Here is a 26616-nt window from a genome sequence, read left to right on the forward strand (position 1 = left end):
ATCATACGCATAATATCATACTCATAATATCATACACATAATATCATACGCATGAAGAGACCTGTGTTAGAATGATCAGGAACCATTGAGAATGCCACATGAATGCCAAGTTCATTTGCATGCTCTAATTAAATTTCCAAATGCAACATGCAACAGGTAAATTAAATAATAAGTCAGCTTCGACTCGCTGTAAAGATGCAATACTGAGATACAGACTGAAAGCAAATTTGCAAAGACAACCCGTTTGCAACATGTGACAACCATCTTACAAGATGAACTCCTATAAGTATCATCTGCAACATGACCAATAATAAAATAATTTTCTTTGCAAACCATATTGCAATTAACATTGCAAATTGAAATAATTCTAACGATTGTCTTAGCATGAATTAAACTAATATTTCAAATTTAACGAGAACGAGGCTACAGGGTCGTTCGTAATAGTTGTTTTATGATGTGTTGTGGTGTGTGGCTTTATGATGTGTTGTGGTATGTGACTTTATGATGTGTTGTGGTATGTGGCTTTATGATGTGTTGTGGTGTGTGGCTTTATGATGTGTTGTGGTATGTGGCTTAATGATGTGTTGTGGTGTGTGGCTTTATGATGTGTTGTGGTGTGTGGCTTTATGATGTGTTCTGGTGTGTGGCTTTATGATGTATTGTGATGTGTGGCTTTATGATGTATTGTGGTGTGTGGCTTTATGATGTGTTGTGTTGTGTGGCTTTATGATGTGTTGTGGTGTGAGGCTTTATGATGTGTTGTGGTGTGTGGCTTTATGATGTATTGTGATGTGTGGCTTTATGATGTATTGTGGTGTGTGGCTTTATGATGTGTTCTGGTGTGTGGCTTTATGATGTATTGTGATGTGTGGCTTTATGATGTATTGTGGTATGTGGCTTTATGATGTGTTGTGGTGTGTGGCTTTATGATGTGTTGTGGTGTGTGGCTTTATGATGTATTGTGATGTGTGGCTTTATGATGTATTGTGGTGTGTGGCTTTATGATGTGTTGTGGTGTGTGGCTTTATGATGTGTTGTGGTGTGTGGCTTTATGATGTGTTGTGGTATGTGGCTTTATGATGTGTTGTGGTGTGTGGCTTTATGATGTGTTGTGGTGTGTGGCTTTATGATGTATTGTGATGTGTGGCTTTATGATGTATTGTGGTGTGTGGCTTTATGATGTGTTCTGGTGTGTGGCTTTATGATGTATTGTGATGTGTGGCTTTATGATGTATTGTGGTGTGTGGCTTTATGATGTGTTCTGGTGTGTGGCTTTATGATGTATTGTGATGTGTGGCTTTATGATGTGTTGTGTTGTGTGGCTTTATGATGTGTTCTGGTGTGTGGCTTTATGATGTATTGTGATGTGTGGCTTTATGATGTATTGTGGTGTGTGGCTTTATGATGTGTTCTGGTGTGTGGCTTTATGATGTGTTGTGTTGTGTGGCTTTATGATGTGTTCTGGTTTGTGGCTTTATGATGTGTGGCTTTATGATGTGTTGTGGTGTGTGGCTTTATGATGTGTTGTGGTGTGTGGCTTTATGATGTGTTCTGGTGTGTGGCTTTATAATGTGTTCTGGTGTGTGGCTTTATAATGTGTTCTGGTGTGTGGCTTTATAATGTGTTGTGGTGTGTGGCTTTATGATGTGTTCTGGTGTGTGGCTTTATAATGTGTTCTGGTGTGTGGCTTTATGATGTGTTGTGGTGTGTGGCTTTATGATGTGTTCTGGTGTGTGGCTTTATGATGTGTTCTGGTGTGTGGCTTTATGATGTGTTCTCCTTTTTTGCTTAATTTATGCTCTGTTATGGTTTCTGGCTTTATGTCTTATGGTTTATCGTTTTATGATGTTTTATGGTTTGTGGTTTTATGCTCTGTTGGGGTTTGTGGCTTAATGGTGTCTTATGGTTTATGGCTTTACGCTCTGTTGGGGTTTGTGGCTTTATGGCGTGTTATTGTTTGTAGCTTTATGGCGTGTTATTGTTTGTAGCTTTATGGCGTGTTATGGGTTGTAGCTTTATGGTGTGTTATAGTTTGTGGCTTTATGCTCTTTTGTGGTTTGTGGCTTTATGGTGTGTTATTGTTTGTAGCTTTATGGTGTGTTATTGTTTTTAGCTTCATGGTGTGTTATTGTTTGTAGCTTTATGGTGTGTTATTGTTTTTAGCTTTATGGCGTGTTATGGGTTGTAGCTTCATGGTGTGTTATGGTTTGTGAATTTATGCTCTATTGTGGTTTGTGGCTTTATGATGTGTTATGCTTTATCGCTTTACGCTCTATTGTGGTTTGTGCCTTTATAATGTGTTATGGTTTGTTGCTTTAGTCTCTACTGTTCTTTGTGGCTTAATGCTCTGTCATGGTTTTTGGGGTGTATGCTGTATTGTGGTTTCTGGCTGTATACTGAATTGTGGTTTGTTTCTTTATGATGTCTTATGGTTTGTAGCTTTATGTTGTATTCTAGTGTGTGGCTTTCTGCTATCCTAACAGTTGTTACTTTATGCTGTGTTAACTTTTGTTGTTTTTTGCTTTGTTAAGATTTGTTACTTTACACTGTATTAAGATCAGTTGCTTTATGCTGTGTTAAGGCTTGTAGCTTTAGGGTGTCCAGGGACTTATACATTACATCTTGGATTTTCCTGCTTGACATCACACACCTGACGTGTTCAGTTTACTTACTATCACCTCACATGAAGTGCGATGGACAGACATCATCTCTCACCTCCGCTATGTCTCTGGTCTTCCTCCAAGGTGGTGTGCTCGACTCGACGCCCGCTCACGGAGACCAAGGGGCTGGTCCTTCGAGCCTTCCCAGACCGCGCTGGGGACTATCAGGTCACCTGGGCTTCCATTAACTGCTCCTACCAGGGCATCAGGAGGATCCAGCAAGACCCCAACAGATACAATACGAACTGTGATAAAGATTCCAGGTGAGGTGAGAGGATGGAGACTTCCGGTATGTGTTGGTTTGTACTGGATGGCAGTTTGAGGTGTAATTGGGAGTTAAGTATTGCCGTTGATACAAGTTAGGCATGTTGCGGTTGATGGTAGTTAAGCATGTAGTAATTGATGATAGTTAACCATGTAGCAGTTGATGATAGTTGAGTATGCAATGCTTGGTGGTAGTTGTGTGTGTGTAGTGGTTGATGGTAATTAAGTGTTAATTTGTTGGTAGTCTGAAAGTACCATGGTGGTTGGAACAGACTACAATTTGAGTGTTTTAGGGAAGGATGAGGTTTTACCTAATTATATTTTATAAAAACAGGTCACACAAAATACATTTCCGTAATGTTATAAATGAAAGTAGCAGTAGTAGCAGGTAGTTGTTGTTGTAGAGGTTGAAGTAGTAGTCATATTGTGTCCCAGCCTCTATTATTATATATATACTAGCCGTAACCGACCACACGTAGCTGTGGCTGCATTGCTCAGCCACAGCAACCCACCCCCGTCCTCCCCACCAATTCCCCCTTTACCGTCCCCCCGTCCTCCCCACCATTCCTCACTCCCCCGTCCCCTAATCCTCCCCACCATTCCCCCCCCCCCTCCCCCGTCCCCTCGCTCTCCCCACTATCCTCCCACTCCCCCGTCCCCTAATCCTCCCCACCATTCCCCACTCCCCGTCCCTTCGTCCTCCCCACCAACCCCACTCCCCCGTCCCCTCGTCCTTCCAACAGTTCCCCCCCCCCCTCCCTCATCTCGTCCTCCCAACCATCCCCTACTCCCCTGTCCCCATGTCCTCCCCACCATTCACTACTCCACCATCCCCTCATCCCCACTATCCCCCCACTCTGCCGTCCCCTCATTCTGCCCACCATTACCCCCTCCCTCGTCCCCTCCTCCTCCTCCTCCCCACCATCCCCCACTCCCTCGTCCGATGCGTTCCCAAATGATCTGATGTTCCCATCAGTAAAAAGGGGAACATCAAATGATCTGATGTTCTCATCACTGAAAAATAAGAAGAACAGTTAAAAAACGAAATAAAAACAATGAAAAATAAAAATATATATATACTATACTCTTGAAATGAACGCAATGGTAAGCAACAGCTCAATTCCAACTCAATGTCACACACACACAAAAAATGAAAATAAATCGAAATCTATGAAAATTCAATTTATCAATGCAATCAAAAACATTGACATGGAATCGGAACATATTTATTATAGCGTGTGTTTCTTTTATGTCCAACAGATGGCGCTGTTTAAAAAAAAAAGGTTTTTACCTGTCACAGGTGTGTGGCATCTATATAGTAGGTATATAAAAACACCTACGTATTCGAATGGAATGTTGTGTCAAAATTTGAAAGCAATTGGTGAAGAACTTTCAGAGATTAAAGCGTGTGTTGCTCTTACATTCAACAGATGGCGCTGTTTAAAAAAAAAAACTGTTTTTACCTGTCACAGGTGACATGAATATAGTAGGTATATAAAAACACACGTATATTTGAATGCAACATAACACTGAAGAAATGGTAAAATATTTAATAAATGCAATACATGGAGCAGCGAATCATGCCATCCCCAAGAGGAAAACAATTACCAAACAACACGAGGACCATTGGTGTTACGGTGATAGGATCAAAGAGCTACACAACAGACTAAATTGTGCACGAAAGAATTTCAGGAGATAGAACCGAAGCTAATCTAGGACTTCTTAGAGCTGTCCGAGATCATGTGCACGAAGAAACAGCAAAAATCAGAGAAGAAAAATGGCTCGAGTGGTGCGCCAAGCTAAATCAGCATACATCCTTGGGCGACATCTGGAGGCAGATCAACAAGGCCAAAGGAAATTCGCAACCAGCTCCGCCGCACCATGTTCATCCAAAGCAAGAAGCAGAAAGGTTAGCAAATTTATTTGCTTCAAGAGCCAGTTCCACTCAACTTCCTCAAGCAACTCTGACTCACCAACAAAGACTTCAAACAGCAAGATGAAAAAAATAGATGATGCTTTAGCCTTACCTGACGAACTAGACCAACCTTTCAATCTGAAAAAACTCAGAAGCGCTACAAAGAATACTAAAAACACAGCTCCAAGTAAGGACAAAACCACTTACAACTTGCTAGCCAAGCTAGGAGAAAAGGGTGAAGAAGCCTTATTGAATCTCATCAACAGAGTATGGGTGACAAGAACCCGACCACTCTCTTGGAACAGTGCAATTATAGTTTCCATTACAAAACCTAAAGACCCAGGAAATCTAAGACCCATCTCATTAACAAGCGGTCTGGCCAAAACTGCAGAAAGAATGGCTCTTAAACGAATTGAATGGAAGGTCAATCCACTACACCAAAATATGTTTGCTTACAGAAAAGGTGTTGGAACCACAGAATGCCTTACCTCCCTCCTGGATAAAATCAATGACAAACCTGGAATCCTTATTTTTCTAGACCTTGAAAAAGCCTTCAAGTTAGCAAGTTAGGGAGCCGGTCGGCCGAGCGGACAGCACGCGGGACTTGTGATCCTGTGGTCCTGGGTTCGATCCCAGGCGCCGGCGAGAAACAATGGGCAGAATTTCTTTCATCCTATGCTCCTGTTACCTAGCAGTAAATTAGGTACCTGGGTGTTAGTCAGCTGTCACTTGCTGCTTCCTGGGGGTGGAGGCCTGGTCGAGGACCGGGCCGCGGGGACACTAAAAGCCCCGAAATCATCTCAAGATAACTCAAGATAAAGATAGCCATTGCTCCAGCTACACTGTGCTGCCTTGTGGATAAGGAAATCAAAGGACACACTCTTGCCTTTGCCAAAGGAAGTCTGCTTAACCGAGAAGCTACAGTCAAATTCCAAGGAAAAACATCGACCTCAAAGAGGCTGGAAAATGGAACTCCGCAGGGAGGAATACTAAGCCCCTTCCTCTTCAACTGTCTCATGGAACAGTTCATGAAACTCAAGTTACCAAAAGCCAAACTGCTTAACTATGCAGACGACTTTGTGGTCATCATCAATGGTAAAGGCGCCAGGAACCATGCACAAAAATGCCTAGATATTATCAGCAGGGAAGCGGAACGCATAGCAGTGAAAATAGACAGCAATAAAACAAAAGCAATGGACGATAAAATGACATTTCAAGACATCAGACTCGTAATACAAGGACATGAAATTGAGTGGGTTACCTCTTTTCAATACCTAGGAGTCATAATAGACAGCCAGTTGAAATTCACTCAAAAAATTTAATATCTTCGGCAACGTTGTAAAGCCAGAAACTCAGCTTTGCGCTCTCTGACCAGTCTTAGAGAGGGTGCATCTCTACCAGTACTCAAAATGTACTACGTTCAAGCAGTTAGGTCACTCATTAACTATGCTGCTCCTGCTCTTACATCCCTCAGTGATAATTAATGGGAGAAACTGGAAGTGTCTCAAAATGATGCCCTCAGAACAATGCTGGGAGCACCTATATGGACGCGTCGAGAGAATCTAAGACTGGAAACGAACTTACCAGCCTTATAAAACAGGATCAAACAAAGAATAGCCACCTTAACAGCAAAACTTGTTGGAACCACCGCCAGACTGTCAGTCAAAGATAGCATACACAGATCGCTTCAGAGAAACCTTCAATATAGAACAAGTGCATGGACGGATAATCTGGTAAAGATTCAAGAGAAAGTGGACTTGAAATGGACCATTAACAACAAAGGAGAAGATAGACCATATCAACACTTTCGGCAGCCTCCTCCATGGGAAGAATCGAGTCTAATGATTATCATTGAAGGACTACCAGTTAAAAAATCAGCATGTGACTCGCAGAAGCTCAAAACAGTAATAGAACGACAAACAAAAACCATCTCAAGACCTACAACTACTCACATCTTCACAGACGGATCAGTTGATCAAGAAAGAGGTTCTGCTGGGGCAGCAGTTTACACTACCAACCATGACGCTTACTGGAGCATGAATAGTGGGTGCTAAATATTGCAGACAGAATTATATGCCCTGAAAGAAGCTATACCATTAAGAATAATTTACATGATGTCATCATTCTAACAGACTCTAAACCTTTGCTCCAGACATTGTTATCCAGTCAACACAGAAATAATATACAACTCCTCACAGAAATCCAACATATAGGAAAAGAAGCCCATAATCTAGGGCTGTCAATCACCCTAAATTGGATATTAAGTCACATTAGCATAGTGTGTAATGAAAAGGAAGACTCACTAGCAAAAACTGCCACTGCTCTACCTGTTATACAGGTTCAAATAACTCCAAGTCTTTCACAGATTAAGGAGCAAATCAAGAAGAAAATACTCCCAACTATCAAAAGTCGCCTCATAGCCAAAGTAGCTGAAGGAAGATCCACTGCGATATGGTACGAACAAGCCACTGGGTACTACTCTTTCAAGCCTGAAAAAAGATATCCAGAGACATTGCAGTAGCCATACACAGACTCAGACTTGGTTACAAGTGCTGCTGGGAGGTATTAAATCCAATTGTTAAAGAGTGTCATATCTGTGGAACAGAAACAGAGGCGCCACTATTGCACTACTTACTGGAATGTGAAGCTACTGAAGCCCTGCGCATCAAACTCAACATTAATTCAACGACAGCAGCATAGTCTGTGCTACATGGACATTTCGTTCTGAGTAGCTAAATCTAACACAACAACTTGAATGCAACGTTGTGTACAAATTTCAAAGCAATCGGTAAAGAGGTGTTGGAGATTTTTCTCACATGAAAACTCACATGAAAAACACAGTTTTTTTTAAGCATGTTTTTTCCCCGTCACAGACGTGACATCTTTATAGTATGTATATAAAAACATGCTCGTATGCGAATGGAACGTTGTGTCAAAATTTCAAAGCAATCGGTGAAGAACTTTCGGAGATTAGCGATTTTGAACAAACGAACATTTACATTTTTATTTATATAGGTATAACTAAGAATTAAAGAGAACAATACTGTTTATAATATAACTATTACTTTATCGCTATAATTGGAACCGGAAGACCACAAGGAACCACACGTCGGGACACGGGACGTCATGACGACCCAAAACTTTACTTTTCACTTCGATGGTTCTAGGATTGTGGTTCTGTACAGGATGGTTCATCCCATCGCTTATCCCCCTGAAGTGGCTGCCATTAATTGGTCAAATTAATCAGAACCAGAAAAAAAAATTAAATTTGGTTTCATTTTTTATAAAAATACTCAGATTTTAAACGGGAATGGAAATGCTAAGACAACAAGAATAAGGAGCAAGCAGAAAAATAAGAAGTTAACATTCATATGCCTCATTTTATTCCCTACATACCAGGACAGTGGAAGAATAAAGAACCGACAACGCAGGTTATATCTTGATAAGAATGACTAAGTATTGGTAGTAAATATCATAGGGAAGCCTCAGCCCTCGCGGGCAGTGTGTCTGACAACTTCCTGCTGGACGCTCACCAGTAATCACAAGGGAAATAATGGAGATACTGACTTTGGCACACTCTCAGGGCCCGTGTTAATATGCACCCGTCTTCCTGTTTATATAGTAGTTTTTGTAACTAACTGCACCATAGTACAAACATTGACGTACTAAGTAATTAGATAGTAGAATTGTGTACTATTCCCTTTATAGAGTCCGAGAAAAATGACGCTATCAAACAAACTTAAATATTCCTAGGCCTAGTATAGCACACATATGTATATATTAGGCCTCAAATAGCGTGTACTAGGCCTAGGAAGGTTAAGTTTGGTTATTATAGTTTGTCTTTGCAACATAAGAATAAAATCGTTTTCCGGTTTGTCCAAATTCAATAGTATTGATTTCTACTCTCTAATTGCGTTGTACGTCGGTATATGTACTATGGTCTTCATCCTTCCTATAAGAACTACCAAAACAGGAGGATGGACTGTTATATTGGTCAACTGCTTGGTAATCCAGATGGCACCCGTTTCCCTGCTAATACAACTCCTCGTCCAGGCTGCACATGACCCCAAAAGTTTATTAATCCATTTCCATACTTTTTATTCAAAATCTATGTTTTTCTACGATATAAATTAATATTAAATTGTATTATAATTTGGTGCGTAATTAGGCCTAGATTAGGTTATGTTAGCAATTATTTTCTTCCGTAAAACAAAGGTGACACAATTGCAGAAGTGCAGTTTAAAGAGAGAAGGGCGAGTGGCAAAACATGGAGGACAGAAGAAAATGTATATATGCTGGTTAGCATTGTAAATGTGTGGCCACGTCTGTGGTTGAAAATAATAAAAAAAAACTGCTTTAGGCAGCCTGTCCACATTAACAAAGGTTAAATCCTTGTTAATCTAGCCTCCAAACCTCCTGTTTATGAACGAAATACGCTTTATACCAACCCTTCCTCATGCCAGGCCCGTTAAAGCAGCGGTTCTCCCTCAAGACACATCCATGAATTTTAACATACTTGCGTAAGAAAAATAGGTGTTTTCATGAATAAGTTTATATTATTATACAGCAAAATTCAATGTATGATTATGCACAGGTTAGGTGTTTAGGTTCTGTTGGCGATTATTTGTATTTTAAGTACGTGGGCGAAGCATTTAAGGAATAGCGATTTCAACAGAGAGGTCGTCAGCGACGCACTGTTTTAGAAACATTCAACAGTTGTATGACACGTCAACAGTTGTTAGGTGAGTTTAAACCGTTTTTCACTAATAAATACGGGCTTTGTAGACTTGATTAACAAGCATTTGGCCCATGTTCAGCCGTCCTTATGAACAAAGGGCAAATGCTCGTTAATCCAGCCGCTAGACCCCCATGTTTATGAATGAAATACGGTTTTCACTCTGCTCACAACTGATTACGTTCGAAAGTTTCTCAAACAGTGCTTCGCTGTCGTCCTCTGTTCGAATAGCATTCCTGTAAATGCTTCATCCCCGTACTTCAAATACAAGTAATCGTCAACATAACCTAAACACCTAACCTAACATAACCTACGCCTAACCATACACAGAACTTTAATAAATAATAATATATATTTATATCTGAGAGCAAACCTATTTTTAATACACAATATTTTAAAAATGATGGATGCGTATTGTGGAACAGCCACCGCTTTAATAAGCCTGTTCAGATTGAAATGCTTCCCCCACGTACTACAAACATTAATAATTCAACCCGTTCTCATAATAGAACGTCGCATTTTGACGTATACTTCACCTAAGGTCAAAAGTTGTACTAGAAAATGGCAGCGGCTCGTGAAATTAGCATACTGTCCTCTTTTCTGTTTTTGGTCCTCTGGTAGGTTAGGATAAGGGCACTTTAGTACGACAGTTGCTTGAGGTTAGGAAAGCTTAGGAGGACGGGCGAAATAACTGCCAAGAGAACCTAAACACCTAACACAAACAAACCTTCGCCTGAATATGAAAATATATATTAATATTAATTTATATCTGAGAAAGTCTTATTTTGCAGACACCATACGTTAAAAATTGCTGAATGTGTCTTTGTTTTTGTTTTTTTGTTTTTATTGACAAAGCCCATTAAATACATACAAAAACAGTCTGGCAAACCGCACAAGAAGTCAACCTTAAAGCACAAAACATAACATGAAAACAACAGAAAAAGGATACACAAAACCGAAAAGCAAAACAAGTATACAACAGGAAACATAAAATAAAAAACAAAGACTAATATGGAACAAAACAACAATTGCAAATCTAGGTACACAAGCTAGCCTGAAGGGACACACAAGCAGGACAAATAGCAAAGACAGTCATGAATTCATAACCGGAACACGCAGGGACCGGGAAATAACATAAGAAATAACACCCACACATACAAAACAAAACAATCACCGGAACACGCAGGAACCAGCAAACACACACGCACGCACACACACATGGGGCCGGCCAGCTGAGCAGACAGCACGCTGGACAAGTGATCCTGTGGTCCCGGGTTCGATCTCAGGTGCCGGCGAGAAACAATGGGCAGATTTTCTTTCACCTTATGCTCCTGTTACCTAGCAGTAAATAGGTACCTGGGAGGTAGTCAGCTGTCACGGACTGCTTCCTGGGGTGTGTGTGAAAAAAATAGTAGTTAGAAATGGTTGATTGACAGTTGAGAGGCGGGCCGAAAGAGCAGAGCTCAACCCCGCAAGCACAACTAGTTGAATACAACTAGGTGAATACACATACACACACACACACACACACACACACACACACACACCCAACAGCCCCAGAAACCAAACAAGCAATAGAACACAAAACACACACAGGACACAAACAGCACGGCACAACCAAAAAAATGCATACGGGACACACCGCCCAGCAGGGCAAAACCTAACACGTAGACAAACACACATAGAACTGCAGACATGGGAACAAAATCACGGACAGGGAGCACACAAACAAGCACAGGCACTATCGATACTTGTCCGGTAACTCCTGTGCTGGGAAGTGCAAGCAGTATACCTCCCAAACCATCTAGACGTTGTCGGGCACCGGTCTTCCAGGAAACGCACAAGGCCGAGGCATCCAATCAGGTACCCCATATATAAACCCTTTTAATCTCGATACCCAAATAGTCGACGAGCATCACGGGCCCGGACGCACCCTGTCGTCCCAAATGGGGCCCAAACACTGCGACAGAGACACCACGCCCTCGTCGGCCGCGATCACAGGGGAGAGGTCTACACTAGGGGGTTTCGCACTGGAATCCGCACAGGGAGGCACTCTGGGAGCCATGCCGGGTGCCCAACCTGTCCTCTTAAAAAGAACGTCGCTTTTGGCCGTTTGCCCGTATGGCCGAATTTGGACGTAATTTGAAATTGAAAAAAATATGAAAATAAATTTGGGATTTTTTTTTTCAACAACAGTAAGTTAAGGGTCCTCTGATAGGTTAGGTGGGCAGGAAATTCTCATAAAGTTTCAAAACGTTATGAAAAACGTTAATTTAAAGTGTCCTCTTATAACCTCTGCGCGTTCGCCGGACGGCTCAAATAGAAAACGGAACAGAACGTCACTTTTGTGAGTGGATTTCATTTCAAATTACGTCCAAATTTAGCCATATCGCGCATACGAGCCAAAAGTGACGTTCTTTTTAAGAGGACGGGTTGGGGTGCCACATGGCACCACATAGGGCTTCCTACTGGCCTGCGCACGAGGCTTCTCATGAGGCTTCTCAATGGGCTGCACACTGGGGGGACCCGCAGAGGACACAGACGCGTCAGGGACCTCGCCACCACGCACAGGAGCAGAGGCACCCTGGCGCACATTCTTCCTTAAGAACACGACGAGGTTCCGCTCGGCAGGAGCAACCTCCTACTGTGAGGAGCCAACAGCAGTAGGCATAGAGGCCGACTCAGGAGGTAGCACAGAGCCCCCCACAACACCGCCAACCTCAGCGGGAGACGCGGATCAACGTACTCCCCCACCTCCACCCAAGGCACACCACGAAGGGGAGACGTACTTGGAACTCGCCTCAAGCACTTGGAGACAGGCTGCCGATCATTTGAGCTGTCACCCTCATCATTCCGTAACACAGCACAACTCTCCAATGAACGCGTCTTCAAAGCCCCGCCCCTGAGAACCGCAGCCTCCATGGCTGGGGGCACCAGATCACACACCGCTGGAGCATCCAAAGGGACAGGAGATGCAGCATGCAGGTACAGAGCAGGCAGAGGCGGCCGAGACGGGGCGGGTTGGGGTGGCAGGGGCGGGCTGGGGCGGCATGTGCAGGGACGTCGTAAGCGAGGAAGCAGGAGGCGGGGGCGGGGCTGCCCCAAACCCCACATCAAAATCCACACTACCATCCAACACCGGGGCAGAAGCCGGCAGGGAATGACCACACGGCTCAGCACTTGGAGACAGGTCCGGGGCCGAGAGCGGGGGAAAATCCTCCTCCCAGAAGAGGTTAACAGGTGTGACCTGACGCTCCTCACAGTCCGCAGCCAGGTGACCCAGTAGTACACACCTGAAACACGTCCGAGGTTGCCCTGCGTGAAAAACACAAATCGGGAACCCCAACAGCATGATGGAAGACAGTACTGGATCCCGCAGGTGCATGGCGAGAGTGCGGGTCCCACACGGGACCCCCTTCCATTTCCCGGTAGGGACGACATTCATCCGTACAAGTAGGACCCACCCAGACTGGGCAAAGTACCGACGTAGGAGATCCTCAAGGAACTCAAAAGGCATCCCATGCACTGCCACATACGTCATGGCTCCACAACGGTCTGAGAGGGTCACCGACCCACCATTTCCAGGAAGACCGAATGAACGCCCATCATAGTGCATAACGAGATCTTGATAAATCGCCAGAGAGACGAACTTTACAATCGCCCGCCGTCTGGCAAGCAGCTGCACATCACACACAGATTCCACTGGGACACGTAGCATATCAATCATCACCACCTCCACACCGTGTGGAGGTGGTGTCGACCGCTGGTGTCGATTGTGGTAGTGTCGTGGGGTCGACCGCGTGGTAGGAAGCAATCCCAGAGAACTCCAGGCCAATGGAGGCCTGCCTGGTGACAGAGGGCACAGGCCCTCCCATGATTGCAGACCGTCACGGCCCCAAGGGCCCCTCAGCAGAAACACGGGACACAAACCACGTCAGCAGCGACACCTAGGTCCTCACTACTAACCGGTTTGACAACAACTGCAGTGGCCAGAGGAACAACCATACCCCACGACAGCCGGAGCAGTTCCCTCAATGTGTCTTTGGGGTCGACCGCTGGATGGAGGGGCAATGCCTGATAACGGGCTGGCTGAAGGATAGATACAAAATTCGGCTGGCTGACACCAGTTGTGAGTCATATGTAGTTTTTTATTCATGAACAGGGGGTTTGGCGGCTGAATTAACGAGCATTTGGCCATTTTTATGAGAACTGGCTGTCAGGAAATGTTGGGTTTGCAACGGGAGTGCCTACATATTCTAAACAGGTGCAACTCAGTCTGACCAACACCATCTACCATATTTATGTTATAGCACACAATAAAGAAATAAAACATTAGAGCAGTAAAAACAAAGAATATACGGATAATATTTTATTAAAAAAGACCACATGAAAGGCTGGCTAGATGACTTGAGTTTTCTTACTACTTGATAACTGATTGGGTGACTGCCGAACTGTGTTGGCCGGAGAGGGAGACTACTGCGCCTGGTCAGAAGACTTGTGTACAGGTCTTGGACCTTTTGTAACGCGTTAAATTCCTGACAATTTTGCCACATTGTTATTTCTACTTACAGGATAATACCGTGACCCACAAATGTTGACGTTAAGCAGTCTTTCGGTCGATTTTTACACAAGGTACATGGAAAATTCCCGACTTTTTGCCACAAATAGGGAGTCGACTATTACACCATGATATGAAGAACATGCTGCCTTAAAATCCATTGTTGATGAATATAAGATGCACATAACTCAGCAGCCCGTCCTGCAAATAGCCACAAAAAGGATCCCATGCACCCATCAAATCCTCTGTTTATGAATGAAAAACGGTTTACACACGACTCACAACTTAAGGAAATAAGGAAAACAATGTAACATGTAACACAAAGCCTGGAAACTCACACAGGTACTGAAAAATAACACAAAGCAAGACAAAAACAAAGGCACAAACGCTGTACAAGGAAACAATAAAACGCTAACAACACAACAAATATACACAAAAATAAACATAAAGGAATACACACGGAACAAATAAATATATAAAAACAACAAACAGAAAAACAGGAAAACAGTATGCAAACATATAACAATAAACATAGGACATTGAACAAGGATAAGGACAGGAACAACAAAAACATAAAAACAGGACAACAAACATAAAGTCAATACCCAGAAGGGTAAGGAGACAAAACGAAGCATACAAACACAAAACCGGAACACACAGGTACTGGGAGTCAGAATAAACATACACAGCCAAACAACACATTCCCGCAATGACCCACCCCACCACTGTACCCAACAACGGAATGGGGCGAACCAAACAAGCAGTCAAAGCGTACATACAGCAAACAACAAAAACAAAAATACAGAAAAACAGGGACAGAAATCAAACATAAGTGCTACACATATTTATCCAGGAAGACCTGCGCCGGAAAGCGCAGGCAGTAAGCCTCCCAAGCCAGCAGTTCGCCATCAAACACCGGGTCTTCAGAATATTCATGAGGGTCAAACATGTACTCCGGTACGTCATAAACACAAGCCCGTGCTCGCGGCACCCAGATAGTAGACGAGCACCATGGGAGCGGACACACCCGCTCGTCCACAGCGAGTTTAAGGACCGAGACCTACAGATCACTTCCCCGGATGCAGAGATCACATTGCGGGGGGGGGGGGGCGCACGAGGGGGCCAACCACCAGGAGGCGCACCAGGGCGTGCAGCAGGAAGCACACCAGGGCGTGCAGCAGGAAGCGCACAGGGACATGCACTAGGTTCCACACCGAGAAACACACAGGGGGGAAGCCGCAGGCGTGCCAGGATCCCTCCCTCTCCAACGGGCACAGGAGCAGAGGCCACCCGGCGCACATCCTTCGTCAACACCATGAAGAGGTCTCCATCACCAGGGGCAGCCGCCCATGGAGGGGAGCTAACGGCAGGCGGTGCAGGGGCCGATTCAGCCACACAATCCATGGAGGCAGAGCTTACAGAGGAAAGAGCAGCACACTCCTCATCCTCACATTCCTCAGTCCAGTCTCGAGGCAGCGACACACTGCAATTCGTGCGTGAACGCTTCGAGACCAGACGTTGATCGTCGAAGCTGTCACCCCCCCACAGGAGGCGCCCAAGAAGAGCCGGAGGCAGGCTGCCCCATAGCTGGTCGACCACGACCCTGTAGTATTTCAGCTTCCACGACACGACACGGGGGAGGAGACCACCACCCACAGAGGAAATTGGAACAGGAGAAAGAGCAAGCGCAGCTGGCGGAAGTGAAGGGACCCTCAAAGGCGAGGGAGGATGTGGTGAGGCATGTACCTGCAGAGGTGGAGAAGAAGTGCGGAGAGGCGAGGCATCCTGCGGCAGGGAAGAGGCTGACCGCGGGGGCGGGGCCCCACACACCACCACCTCGTCACGCACACCACCTTCCAGACGCACCAGCACGCCATCCGAGGAACCGGGTAACACCACCAGGTCAACAGGCGGCCGGGGAACCTCCCCACCCACACCATCGCCAGGCGACAGGTCCTGTGCCACCAACGGGGGAAAATCATCTTCTCGGAATAAATTAACAGGTTCAGCTGCGACCTCAGTGCAAGCGGCCGTCTGGTGCCCCTTCGAGGCCACAACGAAAACACTGTCTTGGCTGCCCTGCATAGTGTACCCCATCACGGTAACCATAGATGGAATAGGAGACTTGAGCCGCAAGGCGAGAGTTCGAGTCCCGCATGAGACCCAGAGCAACCTGCCGGAACAGACTGAGTCCTTTCTGAGGGAAGTAAGTAAGTAATTATCAATAGAAGGCACCAAACCGGGAAGGCTATGTAGCACCATCAAATGTGCGGAATAATCAGAGGGCGCTAAATATCACCAAGGACGCCAATACAAGAACAAAAACGCATAAGGCGAATGATATCAAAAGTATCCGAGTCACCAAGAATTCAATTGAGGGACAGGTGACCGCAAGAGGCGGCCAGAAAGCAAGACACACGCTCGTCCCGGAAGTCAGGACATTCAAGAAGGACATGCACGACCGTAAGAAGGGACAATGAAATTAGGATAATAAGGAGCAGGGCGGCGCTCCATCAAGTGACCATGGGTTAAGCGAGTATGGCCAATACGCAACCTCGCCAGAGCTGTTTCCCATTGCCGGTTATGGTGGTAGGAGGACGGCCACAAGGAAACACAACATTTAAGAGTACGTAGTTTGTTACCAGTAACAGACGATCAAGAAGCCTGCCAACGGGTAAGGATGGAGGAATGGATAACCGGGTAAAAGTCAGAATATGGAATACCTTTACGAGAGATGTGACAAGACCGGACAGCTTCCTTGGTGGCAGCATCCGCACGCTCATTTAAAGACACACCAATATGGCTGGGAACCAAACAAAACTCAACCGACTTAAATACACTGTGAAATGGAAACAGCCAATGCTGGATCTCGACAACTACTGGATGGACCGGATTAAAGGACCCGAGAGCCATGAGGGTACTACGAGAGTCAACAACTACAAAGGAAGACTGACAACGAGAAAGCAGGAGACGAAGAACATAGAGAATAGCATAAAGCTCCGCTGTAAAGATGCTAGTCTCCGGAGGTAAGCGACACATATAACTGCGATCAGGAAAAACAACAGAGTAGCCAACACCGTCCGCAGACTTAGACCCATCGGTGAAGACAGAAACGGAGCGGGAGTGAGAAGGAAAGTGCTCAAGGAAAAGGCATTTTAGAACCGTAGGAGGGGTAAAAGCTTTAGTGATGCGGGTCAAGGATGTACAAAACTGCGGAAGGGGGACTCTCCATGGGGGCAAAGAAGGAACAACACGAGGAGAAACATTAGAAACACGATCGGAAAGAGAATCCTGTAAGCGAGATAAACGGACAGAAAGAGGGAGGTGGTGAAGAGGAACAGGAACCGCAGGAGGGGTAAATGTTAAAGCACGACAGAGGCGAGAGGAAGGATGTTGTAAGGACCGCGCAAGATAGCGCAGACATTAGCGATCAAGGCGGTCCTGGAGAGATAGGAAGCCAGTGTCAACATACAAGCTAAGGACGGGAGTCGAACGAAAGGCACCAGAACTGAGGCGCAACCCAGTATGGTGCAAAGCATCAAGATGGCGAAGAGTAGAAGGAGAAGCAGACGAGTAAGCAGGGCAACCATAATCGAGCTTAGACAGGACGAGAGACGAATGTAAAGCAAGGAGAGTGCGCCTATCTGCTCCCCAAGAAGTATGGAACAATACCCGAAGGAGGGTAAGGGTCTTAGAGCACTCAACACGGAGGAAAGAGATATGGGGAGACCAAGACAAACGAGTGTCAAGGAATAACCCCAAAAGCTTCACGGAATCTTTGTACTCAAGGGGACGACCATAAAATGACAAAGAGGGACGAAGAACGACCCGTTTCCGAGTAAAAGACATGGCACAAGTCGAAGTCATGATCGATGGCCCAAGATGACACAGCATCAATCGCAAGTTGAAGCCGGCGCTGAAGGAGAGGTGAATCATCACCCTGACAGCAAAGGGTAAGATCATCGACATAGAGAGCGGAGAAGATACCTGAAGGAAGAGTGGAAAGAAGACCATTGAGGGCAACCAGAAAAAGAGTAGTGCTCAGAACACTACCCTGGGGCACACCTTCGTATTGCTGAAAAGAGGCAGAGAGAGCGGTACCAAAGCGCACTCAAAAGAAACGACGAGAGAGGAAGCTGCGGAGAAAGAGAGGGAGATGACCACGAAGGCCAAAAGAATGAAGCTGGGATAGAATATGATAACGCCAAGTGGTGTCGTAAGCCATTTCCAGGTCAAAAAGGACGGCAGCAATGGAGGTCTTCGCAGTAAAAGCAGTACGAATATAGACCTCAAGTTCACCAGGACATCTGTCGTGCTGCGGCACTTGCAGAAAACAAATTGAGAAGGGGAGAGATGATGGTGTTCCAGGAACCACATCAGACGAACGTTAACCATACGTTCAAAGAGTTTGCAGACACAACTTGTGAGGGCAATAGGGCGAAAGTCCTTAGGGGAAGTTCCCAGAGACCCTGGTTTGCGAACAGGGAGGACAACGGAATCGAGCCAGTCTTCAGGGACTTACGACGACTCCCAGATCCAATTATACAGACTCAGTAAATACTGAGACGTGCACGGAGGGAGATGGCAAAGCATCTCATAATGAATACCATCGGAGCCCGCCGCCGTAGAACCGCAGAGGGCCAGGGCAGAACGAAGCTCAGAGAGAGAAGGGATCGTTATGGAAAGTCGAAGACGAGTGCAGAAATCTAAAGGACGAGACTCAAGGACAGGTTTACGAAGAAGGAAAGATTGGGGAAGATGAAGTCCAGAGCTAACAGAAGAAAAGTGGGAACCCAGTTCGGTAGCGACCTGCAACGGGTCCGCCACAAGAGTACCACGGAGGTGAAGGACTGGTTAAACATCGAGAACGAACTTACCCGCTATCTTGCGGATACGCTTCCAGATCTGTGGCAGGGGAGTTTCGGACGTAATTGTGGAGATATAAGATGCCCAATATTCACGTTTAGCTGTACAGATGGCCCTACGGGCCACCGCACTCGCTCTCCGAAAGAAAAGAAAAGAATCGGCCGTCTGCCGACGACGGTGCCTCTTCCAGGCTGCACGCTTACAGCGGACAGCCCGAGCACAGTCTGCATTCCACCAGGGAACGCACTTCCGCGGACCCCGAGAGGAAGAGCGAGGAATAGAGCGGAAGGCAGCGTCGAAGACAGTGTCATGAAAAAGGAGGAGAGCGCGAGGGAGAGGCAGAAGGGAGAGGTCAGAGAGAGCAGCCCTGAGGGTAAATAGGTTTAAATAGGTCCGCTTTAGCAAACTGCTACCTAGGGAAGGAGAGGGAAGGACGAAAAGAGAAAAAGGAAATAAGGATGGGGAAATGGTCACTGCCATGGAGGTCATCAAGAACCTGCCACGTGAAATCTAAGTAAAGAGAAGAAGAGCAAAGAGAAAGATCAAGACAGGAAAGGGTGCGAGTCCGAGAGTCCAAATGAGTGGGCTCACCAGAATTCAGAAGAGACAGGGAAGAAGAGAGGATAAACGGCTCAAGAAGGCGACCTCGGGTATTCGTCAGAACGTCACCTCAAAGAGAATGACGACAATTGAAATCACCCAGCAGGAGCACACTCTGGCAAGGAGTCCAGGAGATGTTTCAGATCAGGAAGAGAAAGTGGGACACTCGGGGGGAGGTAAATAGAACAAACTATGTACCATTTCCCCACAAAGATACGAGCAGCAGAACAATGGAGAGGCGAAGGAAAAAGTAAGGGGGACAAAGGGAACATCAGAGCGAATCAAGAAGAATTAGGAGCCCCAGCAACAGCTGGGGGGGGGGGGAAGAGAAAGGAATAGCCACGAAAACGACCAGGACGAGCACCAAGCATCGGCTCCTGGAGACAGACACAAAGGGGCGAAAACCGCGAAATCAGAAGTTGGAGTTCGAGGAAATTGGCGTAATAACCTCGAACGTTCCATTGAAGAATGGACATCGACGAGAAGAGAAAGGACAACAACAGAGAATAAGGAAGAAACAAAGGCGAAAGAGCAACATAGCACGTTAAAGACTATCAGGGTCGGGATCAGGGTCAGCAAAGTCAGGGTTAGGGGGCATGGGTAAACTGAGCAAAAACGGAGGGAAGGAGGTGGGAGAACAGCCCAGAGGTGGGCGGGCGGGGTCGGAGGAGGAGGAGGGAACGGAGAGGAGCAGTCAAGGACAGCAGCAGGAAGAGGGGGAGTAGAAAGAGGGGAGCGCACCTCAGCCAGGGCAGCAACCGAGAGGGAAGCGGTGGCCAAAGAAACCTCCATAGCAGGAACAGGGGGCGCAACCACCGAAATGGGAGGGGAAGGAGCGATAGAGGCAGAAGTAGGGGCCGAGGAAGAAAGCGAAACCTTCTTACCCGCCGGGGAGGAGGAAGGAGAGGAGCCAGTCTTACACTTCTGACTTAAAGAGACAGGTGTCCCAGCAACTACGTACTGGGCAACAGATTCTAGCGTCTCAACAGGAGAAGCTGAACGAGAACACACACGACGGCTGTTTGGAGAGCGATGAACATCACTGGCAGACGGCGGGGAGAGTCAAGAGACGGATGGGAAGGAGGAATGGAGGGAGACGAGGAAGAAGACACAGGAGACAAGACAGACTGGGTAGAAAGAAGGGGAACCCCAGACAGAGGACCAGGAGGTGGATCCTTCGGGACAGAGCTCAAAGGAACAGAGGAGGGGGGCAGTGGAAACGGTTGTGAGTCTGAGGAAGGTCGGAAGGACGAGGAGAGGAAGAGCGCAACACGCGAGCATAAGAGATATTAGCATAAGGCGGGAGCCGGCGAACCTGGCGCCTCGCCTCAGGAAAAGATAAACGCTCCCGGTGCTTCAAGTTGAGAACGGCTGCCTTAAGCTTGTAATGGACACACACACGGGAGAAGGTAGGATGGGCCTCACCGCAATTGAGGCAACAAGCCCGGGGAGAAGTGCACTCCGACTTAGAGTGACCTTCGCCACCACACAAAGGAGAGACAGTCCCAGAGCAGCGGAGGGCACCATGCCCAAACCTCCAGCACTTGTTACAGAGCCGAGGAGAAGGAATGTACTCCTGGACAGAGCACCTGGCACCAGCAAGAATGACAGAGGATGGAAGGGTCCTACCATCAAAGGTAATCTTCACAATCCGAAGGGGTTGACGGCGACTACCACGAGGGGGACGAGTAAATGTGTCCACCTGGAGAATAGAATGGCCCTGGGCATCAAGGATATGTCAAATATCGTCGTGGCAGTTTCGCAGATCCCGAACACCGGTCGCAACATGGGGCGGGAGGAGAATTGTACCAACACTGGCGTTCAACTGAGCGTTCTTTGAGACCCGAACAGGGGTCTCGCCAAGACAGGATAAGGCAGCCAAGCGGGAGGCTGCATCCAGAGAAGGAGCAGCAACGAGACGAGTGTGCCGAGATGAGTGGGGTTGAAAGTAATGGAGGCATCCACGGAATCAACGAAATGTCGATGGAGGGAGAAATCGTCAGGAGGCGCAGAATCAAGAGGGAGGAGATAAAAATATTTGGCCCACGAAGCGGGACCAAACAAAGTTTGATAGGTAGCAGAACGGGAAGGATCAAGCGAGGGCGGCCGTGACGAGGACGGCGTTGAGAACCCCTAGAGAGAGAGAGGGGTTAAAAGGCGCAGTAGTTACAACTAGAGACGGAGCCGCGTCAGGGGACGAGGTAGTCACCACTGGGGGCTTGGGGCTCGACCCAACCACAGAGGAGGGAGGGGAGCCGAGGGGAGGAGTCAGAGAGGCCAAAGGAGGAGCAAGGTCGGGGGCCCAATACAGCGGAGGCTACAGAGCCCGGTCTTCTAACACGGACCGACTCGGGGGCTTGGTCGCCCACCCCACGAGCCTGAGAAGGTAAAGGAGAAACAGTAGAAACAGGATACATCATCGCTACGAAAAAGAAACATTCCTTCACGAATGTGCCCCCACACCCACCATGGAGCCAAAATTAGAGGCAGGACACCCAACAAGAAGCTATCACAGATCATGCCGGGGACTCCTAGGGGTGTGTCGTGAGTATATGCCCCACAACCCACAAACACCACCTTAAGAACCGACAGTCCGTCGAGATCGGGTTCAGTAACGAAAGGGGGATTGACAATAAAAGGTTCCCCTCACTCTCGACGTTGGGTACTACAGTTCTACAGGTGCAAGAGTATGCCTCCTCAAACACCCGGGCGTCAAATTAGAAGAAGTCCAAAGGAATAACCAGAACAAGCAAAAGGTCGGCAGGAAACGGCAAGCAGATAGGAGAAGAGGGGGGGGGGGAGAAAAACGAAACAGAGGGAAAAGGAAAAGTTGCTCAGTACAATTGGAGAGGACAGCAGCAGGAGCACAAGACTACAAAAGGACAGAGGACTGTCCCAAGGAGCATCACACTCCGGCAGCCGCCCACTAAGCCCCCTTCACGGCATCAACGAGCTGAGCGGGGAGGGGGGTTTCTGAGGGAAACAACCATTCCAAACTGGCCAAAATACCTCGGTAGCAGGGCCTCCGAGAACTCGAAACGAACACTATGACATTTGAACACCTCCGGAACAGGTGCTTTACTGACGAAGTTTGTTTGAACCACAACGCTGGTTCAAACAAAAACGTGGGTGAACCACAATGCCTCACCCACCTACTGTAAATACAAATAATCGGCAACAGAACCTAAACACCTAACCTAACCTATGGCTATATATGCACAATATGCTAATATCAAATAATATTAATTTATATTTGAGAAAAGTTCTATTTTGAATGAACACTATGTTAAAATTGATGAATGCGTCTTTGAGGTCGACCCCTGGATGGAATGGACATGGTCTGAGGACGGGTTACCCAAGCACTTCAAATACTGGGTAATCAGCTATAAATTAGCACACGTCTACAGCCAAAAATGTTTCTGAAACAAATGAGGTAAATCTTGATTAATTCTGGCCTCTGAGAACAGAAATGTTTAAAATTTTTGATTAGCTCTAGTCTTCATACAAATCTAAGAGCATTTTTGCTGTATAATGGGAGTGTTTTGCCATAATTTCGAGTGGGTTATTCTGATAACTGCAGTTTATGCAGGTAACCTCATTGGTAGTTCTGTAGTGACCTGAAGGTTGTTGCTCTTGTGACGGGTGTTCAAAATGGGTAGGCAAAGTACTGCTGATGTAATGACGATAAATCACAAGATGAAGAAGCAACGACGCTCGTCCAGGACCATTATCAAGTCGTATGTGATGCCAGGTGAAAGTATGTTTCAGTCCAGGACGGACCGAAACGTCGTCGCTTCTCCATCTTCTAAGCTGTGCTTTAGTCATCATTTCTTCAGCCACGTTATTGTGACGCATCGTCTGCATATTGCTGCTGTCTTTGTTAGTGGGATAGTCGTGGGAGAGCTTCCCTCTGTGAGTGGGATAGTCGTGGGAGAGCTTCCCTCTGTGAGTGGGATAGTCGTGGGAGAGCTTCCCTCTGTGAGTGGGATAGTCGTGGGAGAGCTTCCCTCTGTGAGTGGGATAGTCGTGGGAGAGCTTCCCACTGTGAGTGGGATAGTCGTGGGAGAGCTTCCCTCTGTGAGTGGGATAGTCGTGGGAGAGCTTCCCACTGTGAGTGGGATAGTCGTGGGAGAGCTTCCCTCTGTGAGTGGGATAGTCGTGGGAGAGCTTCCCTCTGTGAGTGGGATAGTCGTGGGAGAGCTTCCCTCTGTGAGTGGGATAGTCGTGGGAGAGCTTCCCTCTGTGAGTGGGATAGTCGTGGGAGAGCTTCCCTCTGTGAGTGGGATAGTCGTGGGAGAGCTTCCCACTGTGAGTGGGATAGTCGTGGGAGAGCTTCCCTCTGTGAGTGGGATAGTCGTGGGAGAGCTTCCCTCTGTGAGTGGGATAGTCGTGGGAGAGCTTCCCACTGTGAGTGGGATAGTCGTGGGAGAGCTTCCCTCTGTGAGTGGGGTAGTCGTGGGAGAGCTTCCCCCTGTGAGTGGGATAGTCGTGGGAGAGCTTCCCACTGTGAGTGGGATAGTCATGCGAGAGCTTCCCAATGAGAGTCGGATAGTCGTGGGAGGGTTTCCACAGTGTTGTGAAGAATGACTGCACCCCCCCCCCCCCCCACACACACACACAGACTGGAGCCCGGGTCAGTATCCACCATTGTTGAATCAAGCAAGATTTTGTTACCACCCGTACTCATAAAACAATAGGTAATCAGCAATTTGAATTCTTATATTTGAATTCAGCACATCAAATTGCATAATAAACAGAAATCTGCGAATCGCCAACAGAATCTAAACACCTTAGCATATATATGCACAATATGCTATTATAAAAAAATATTAATTTATATTTGAAAACTTTCTTATTTTTAACTAGCTGTACCTAGCCATTCATTGCTGTGGCTCAGCAATGAATGTGCGTTGCTGTGGCTCAACAACGCATGTAAATTGCTGAGCCCCAGAAACCTTCCCCCTGTCTCCCAGTCTTCCGCACCATTCCCTCCTCCCCAATCGCCTCGTCCTCCTAATCATTCCTCACTCCCCCGTCCCCTCGTTTTCCCAACCACTCCCCCGTCTCCTCGTCCTCCGCAACCATTCCCCTCCTCCCCCTTACTTTTGTCCTCCCCACCATCCCCCACTCCAGTGTCCCCTTGTCCTTCTAACCAATCCCCAGTCCACTGTCCCCTCGTCCTCCCCATCGTCTCCAATTCCCCCGTCCCCTCGTCCTCCCTACCATCTCCCACTCCTCCGTCCCCAGGTCCTTCCTACCATTCCCCCCTCCCCCGTCCTCTCTTTCTCCCCACCATCTCTCACTCCCCTGTCCGCTTGTCCTCCCCACCATTCTCCTTTCCCCCTGTCCCCTCGTCCCCATCATCCCCAACTGCCTTGTCCCCTAGTCTTTCCCACCATTATCCCCCCTCCGCTGTCTCCTCATCCTCCTCACCATCCCCCCACTCTCGACCCCTCGTCCTCCCCACCATTCCCCACTCCCTCGTCCAATGCATTCCCAAATGATCTGATGTTCCATCAGAAAATTGGGAACATGATCTGATGTTCCCATCACTGAAATATAAGAAAAAATGTTAGAATATTTTTTTTTTTTTTTAGATATATACAAGAGTGGTTACATTCTTGTACAGCCACTAGTACGCGTAGCATTTCGGGCAGGTCCCTGGAATACGATCCCCGCCGCGAAGAATCGTTGTTACAACCAAGTACACATTTTACTGTTGCGTTAAACAGAGGTTACAGTTAAGGATTTGCGCCCAGTAAATCCTCCCTGGCCAGGATACGAACCCATGACAAAGTGCTCGTGGAACGCCAGGCGAGTGTCTTACCACTACACCACGGAGACTGAATATGAAATGAAAAACAATGAAAAAAATAAAAAAATAAACTATACTCACGAAATGAATGGTATGGTAAACAATACAGTTCAATTCCCCCCCCCCCAAAAAAAATCAGAATCTATGAAAATAATATTTATCAATGAAATCGTAAACATTGAAATAGATTCATAACAAATTTTGTATAGCGAGTGTTGCACTTACTTGCAACAGATTGTGCTGTTTAAAAAAAAACATATTTTTACCTGTCACAAGTGTGGCATCTATACTTATACTCACAAAATGATCAGTATGGTAAACAACACAGCTCATTTCCAACGCAATGTCACACAAAATAATTAAATCAAAATGAAAATAAATTGATATCTCTGAAAATTCAATTTGTCAATGCAATCAGAAACATTGAAATGGAATCGTAAAACATTTATTATAGCGTGTGTTGCTCTTACATATAACAGATTGTTCTGTTTTTTAAAAAAATTATGTTTCTACCTGTCACAGGTGTGGCATCTATACTTATACTTACGAAATAAGTGGTATGGTAAACAACACTGCTCAATTCCAACGCAATGTTACACAAAATAATGAAATCAAATTGAAAATATATCGAAATCTATGAAAATTCAATTTATCAGTGCAATCGTAAACAGTGAAATGGAATTGTAAAATATTTAGTATAGCATGTGTTGCTATTAAGTGCAACAAATGGTGCTCTTTTTAAAAAAAAAAAAAAAAAGCATGGTTTTCCTTTCACAGGTGAGACATGTATATAGTAGGTATATAAAAACACGTGAGTATTCGAATGTAATGTTCTGTCAAAATTTCAAAGCAGTCAGTAAAGGGGTTTCAAAGATTTTCCACACATGTAAAATACAGTCTTTCAAATAAAGCATGTTTTTTTCAAGTCACAGATGTGACATCCATATAATATGTACATATAAACCTGGTGTTCTCTACGCCAGTTGCATAGTGCACCTGGCAGTGTGGGTTCGAGTCACTTCAGGGGTGTGAGTTTTCGGGTGCATATATGCCTGGGGGACCATTCAGACTCGTTCGCATTTGTGTTCCTCACGTGTGCCCCAAAGAATGAGGTGATTTGATAAAATATTATGCCCAAGATTATCATCAGAGCGCCGTCGGGAAATGGTCGTGATGGTCGAGTGGTGAAGGTGTCTTGTACAC

General features: G+C 46.2%; 1 protein-coding gene across 5 annotated transcripts in view; it reads left to right on the plus strand.

The window, feature by feature from the left end:
• Nucleotides 1–26616, plus strand: part of LOC123767559 (uncharacterized) — a 456074-nt gene that overhangs the window by 286253 nt on the left and 143205 nt on the right. For all 5 annotated transcript variants that reach the window (XM_045757296.2, XM_045757294.2, XM_045757300.2 and 2 more), the window contains one exon: nt 2745–2923. In XM_045757296.2, the coding sequence (XP_045613252.2) occupies nt 2745–2923 (179 nt within the window). The remainder of the gene's footprint in view (nt 1–2744; nt 2924–26616) is intronic.

Source organism: Procambarus clarkii, chromosome 67 (assembly GCF_040958095.1).
Source record: "Procambarus clarkii isolate CNS0578487 chromosome 67, FALCON_Pclarkii_2.0, whole genome shotgun sequence".
Classification (NCBI taxonomy): Eukaryota; Metazoa; Arthropoda; class Malacostraca; order Decapoda; family Cambaridae; genus Procambarus; species Procambarus clarkii.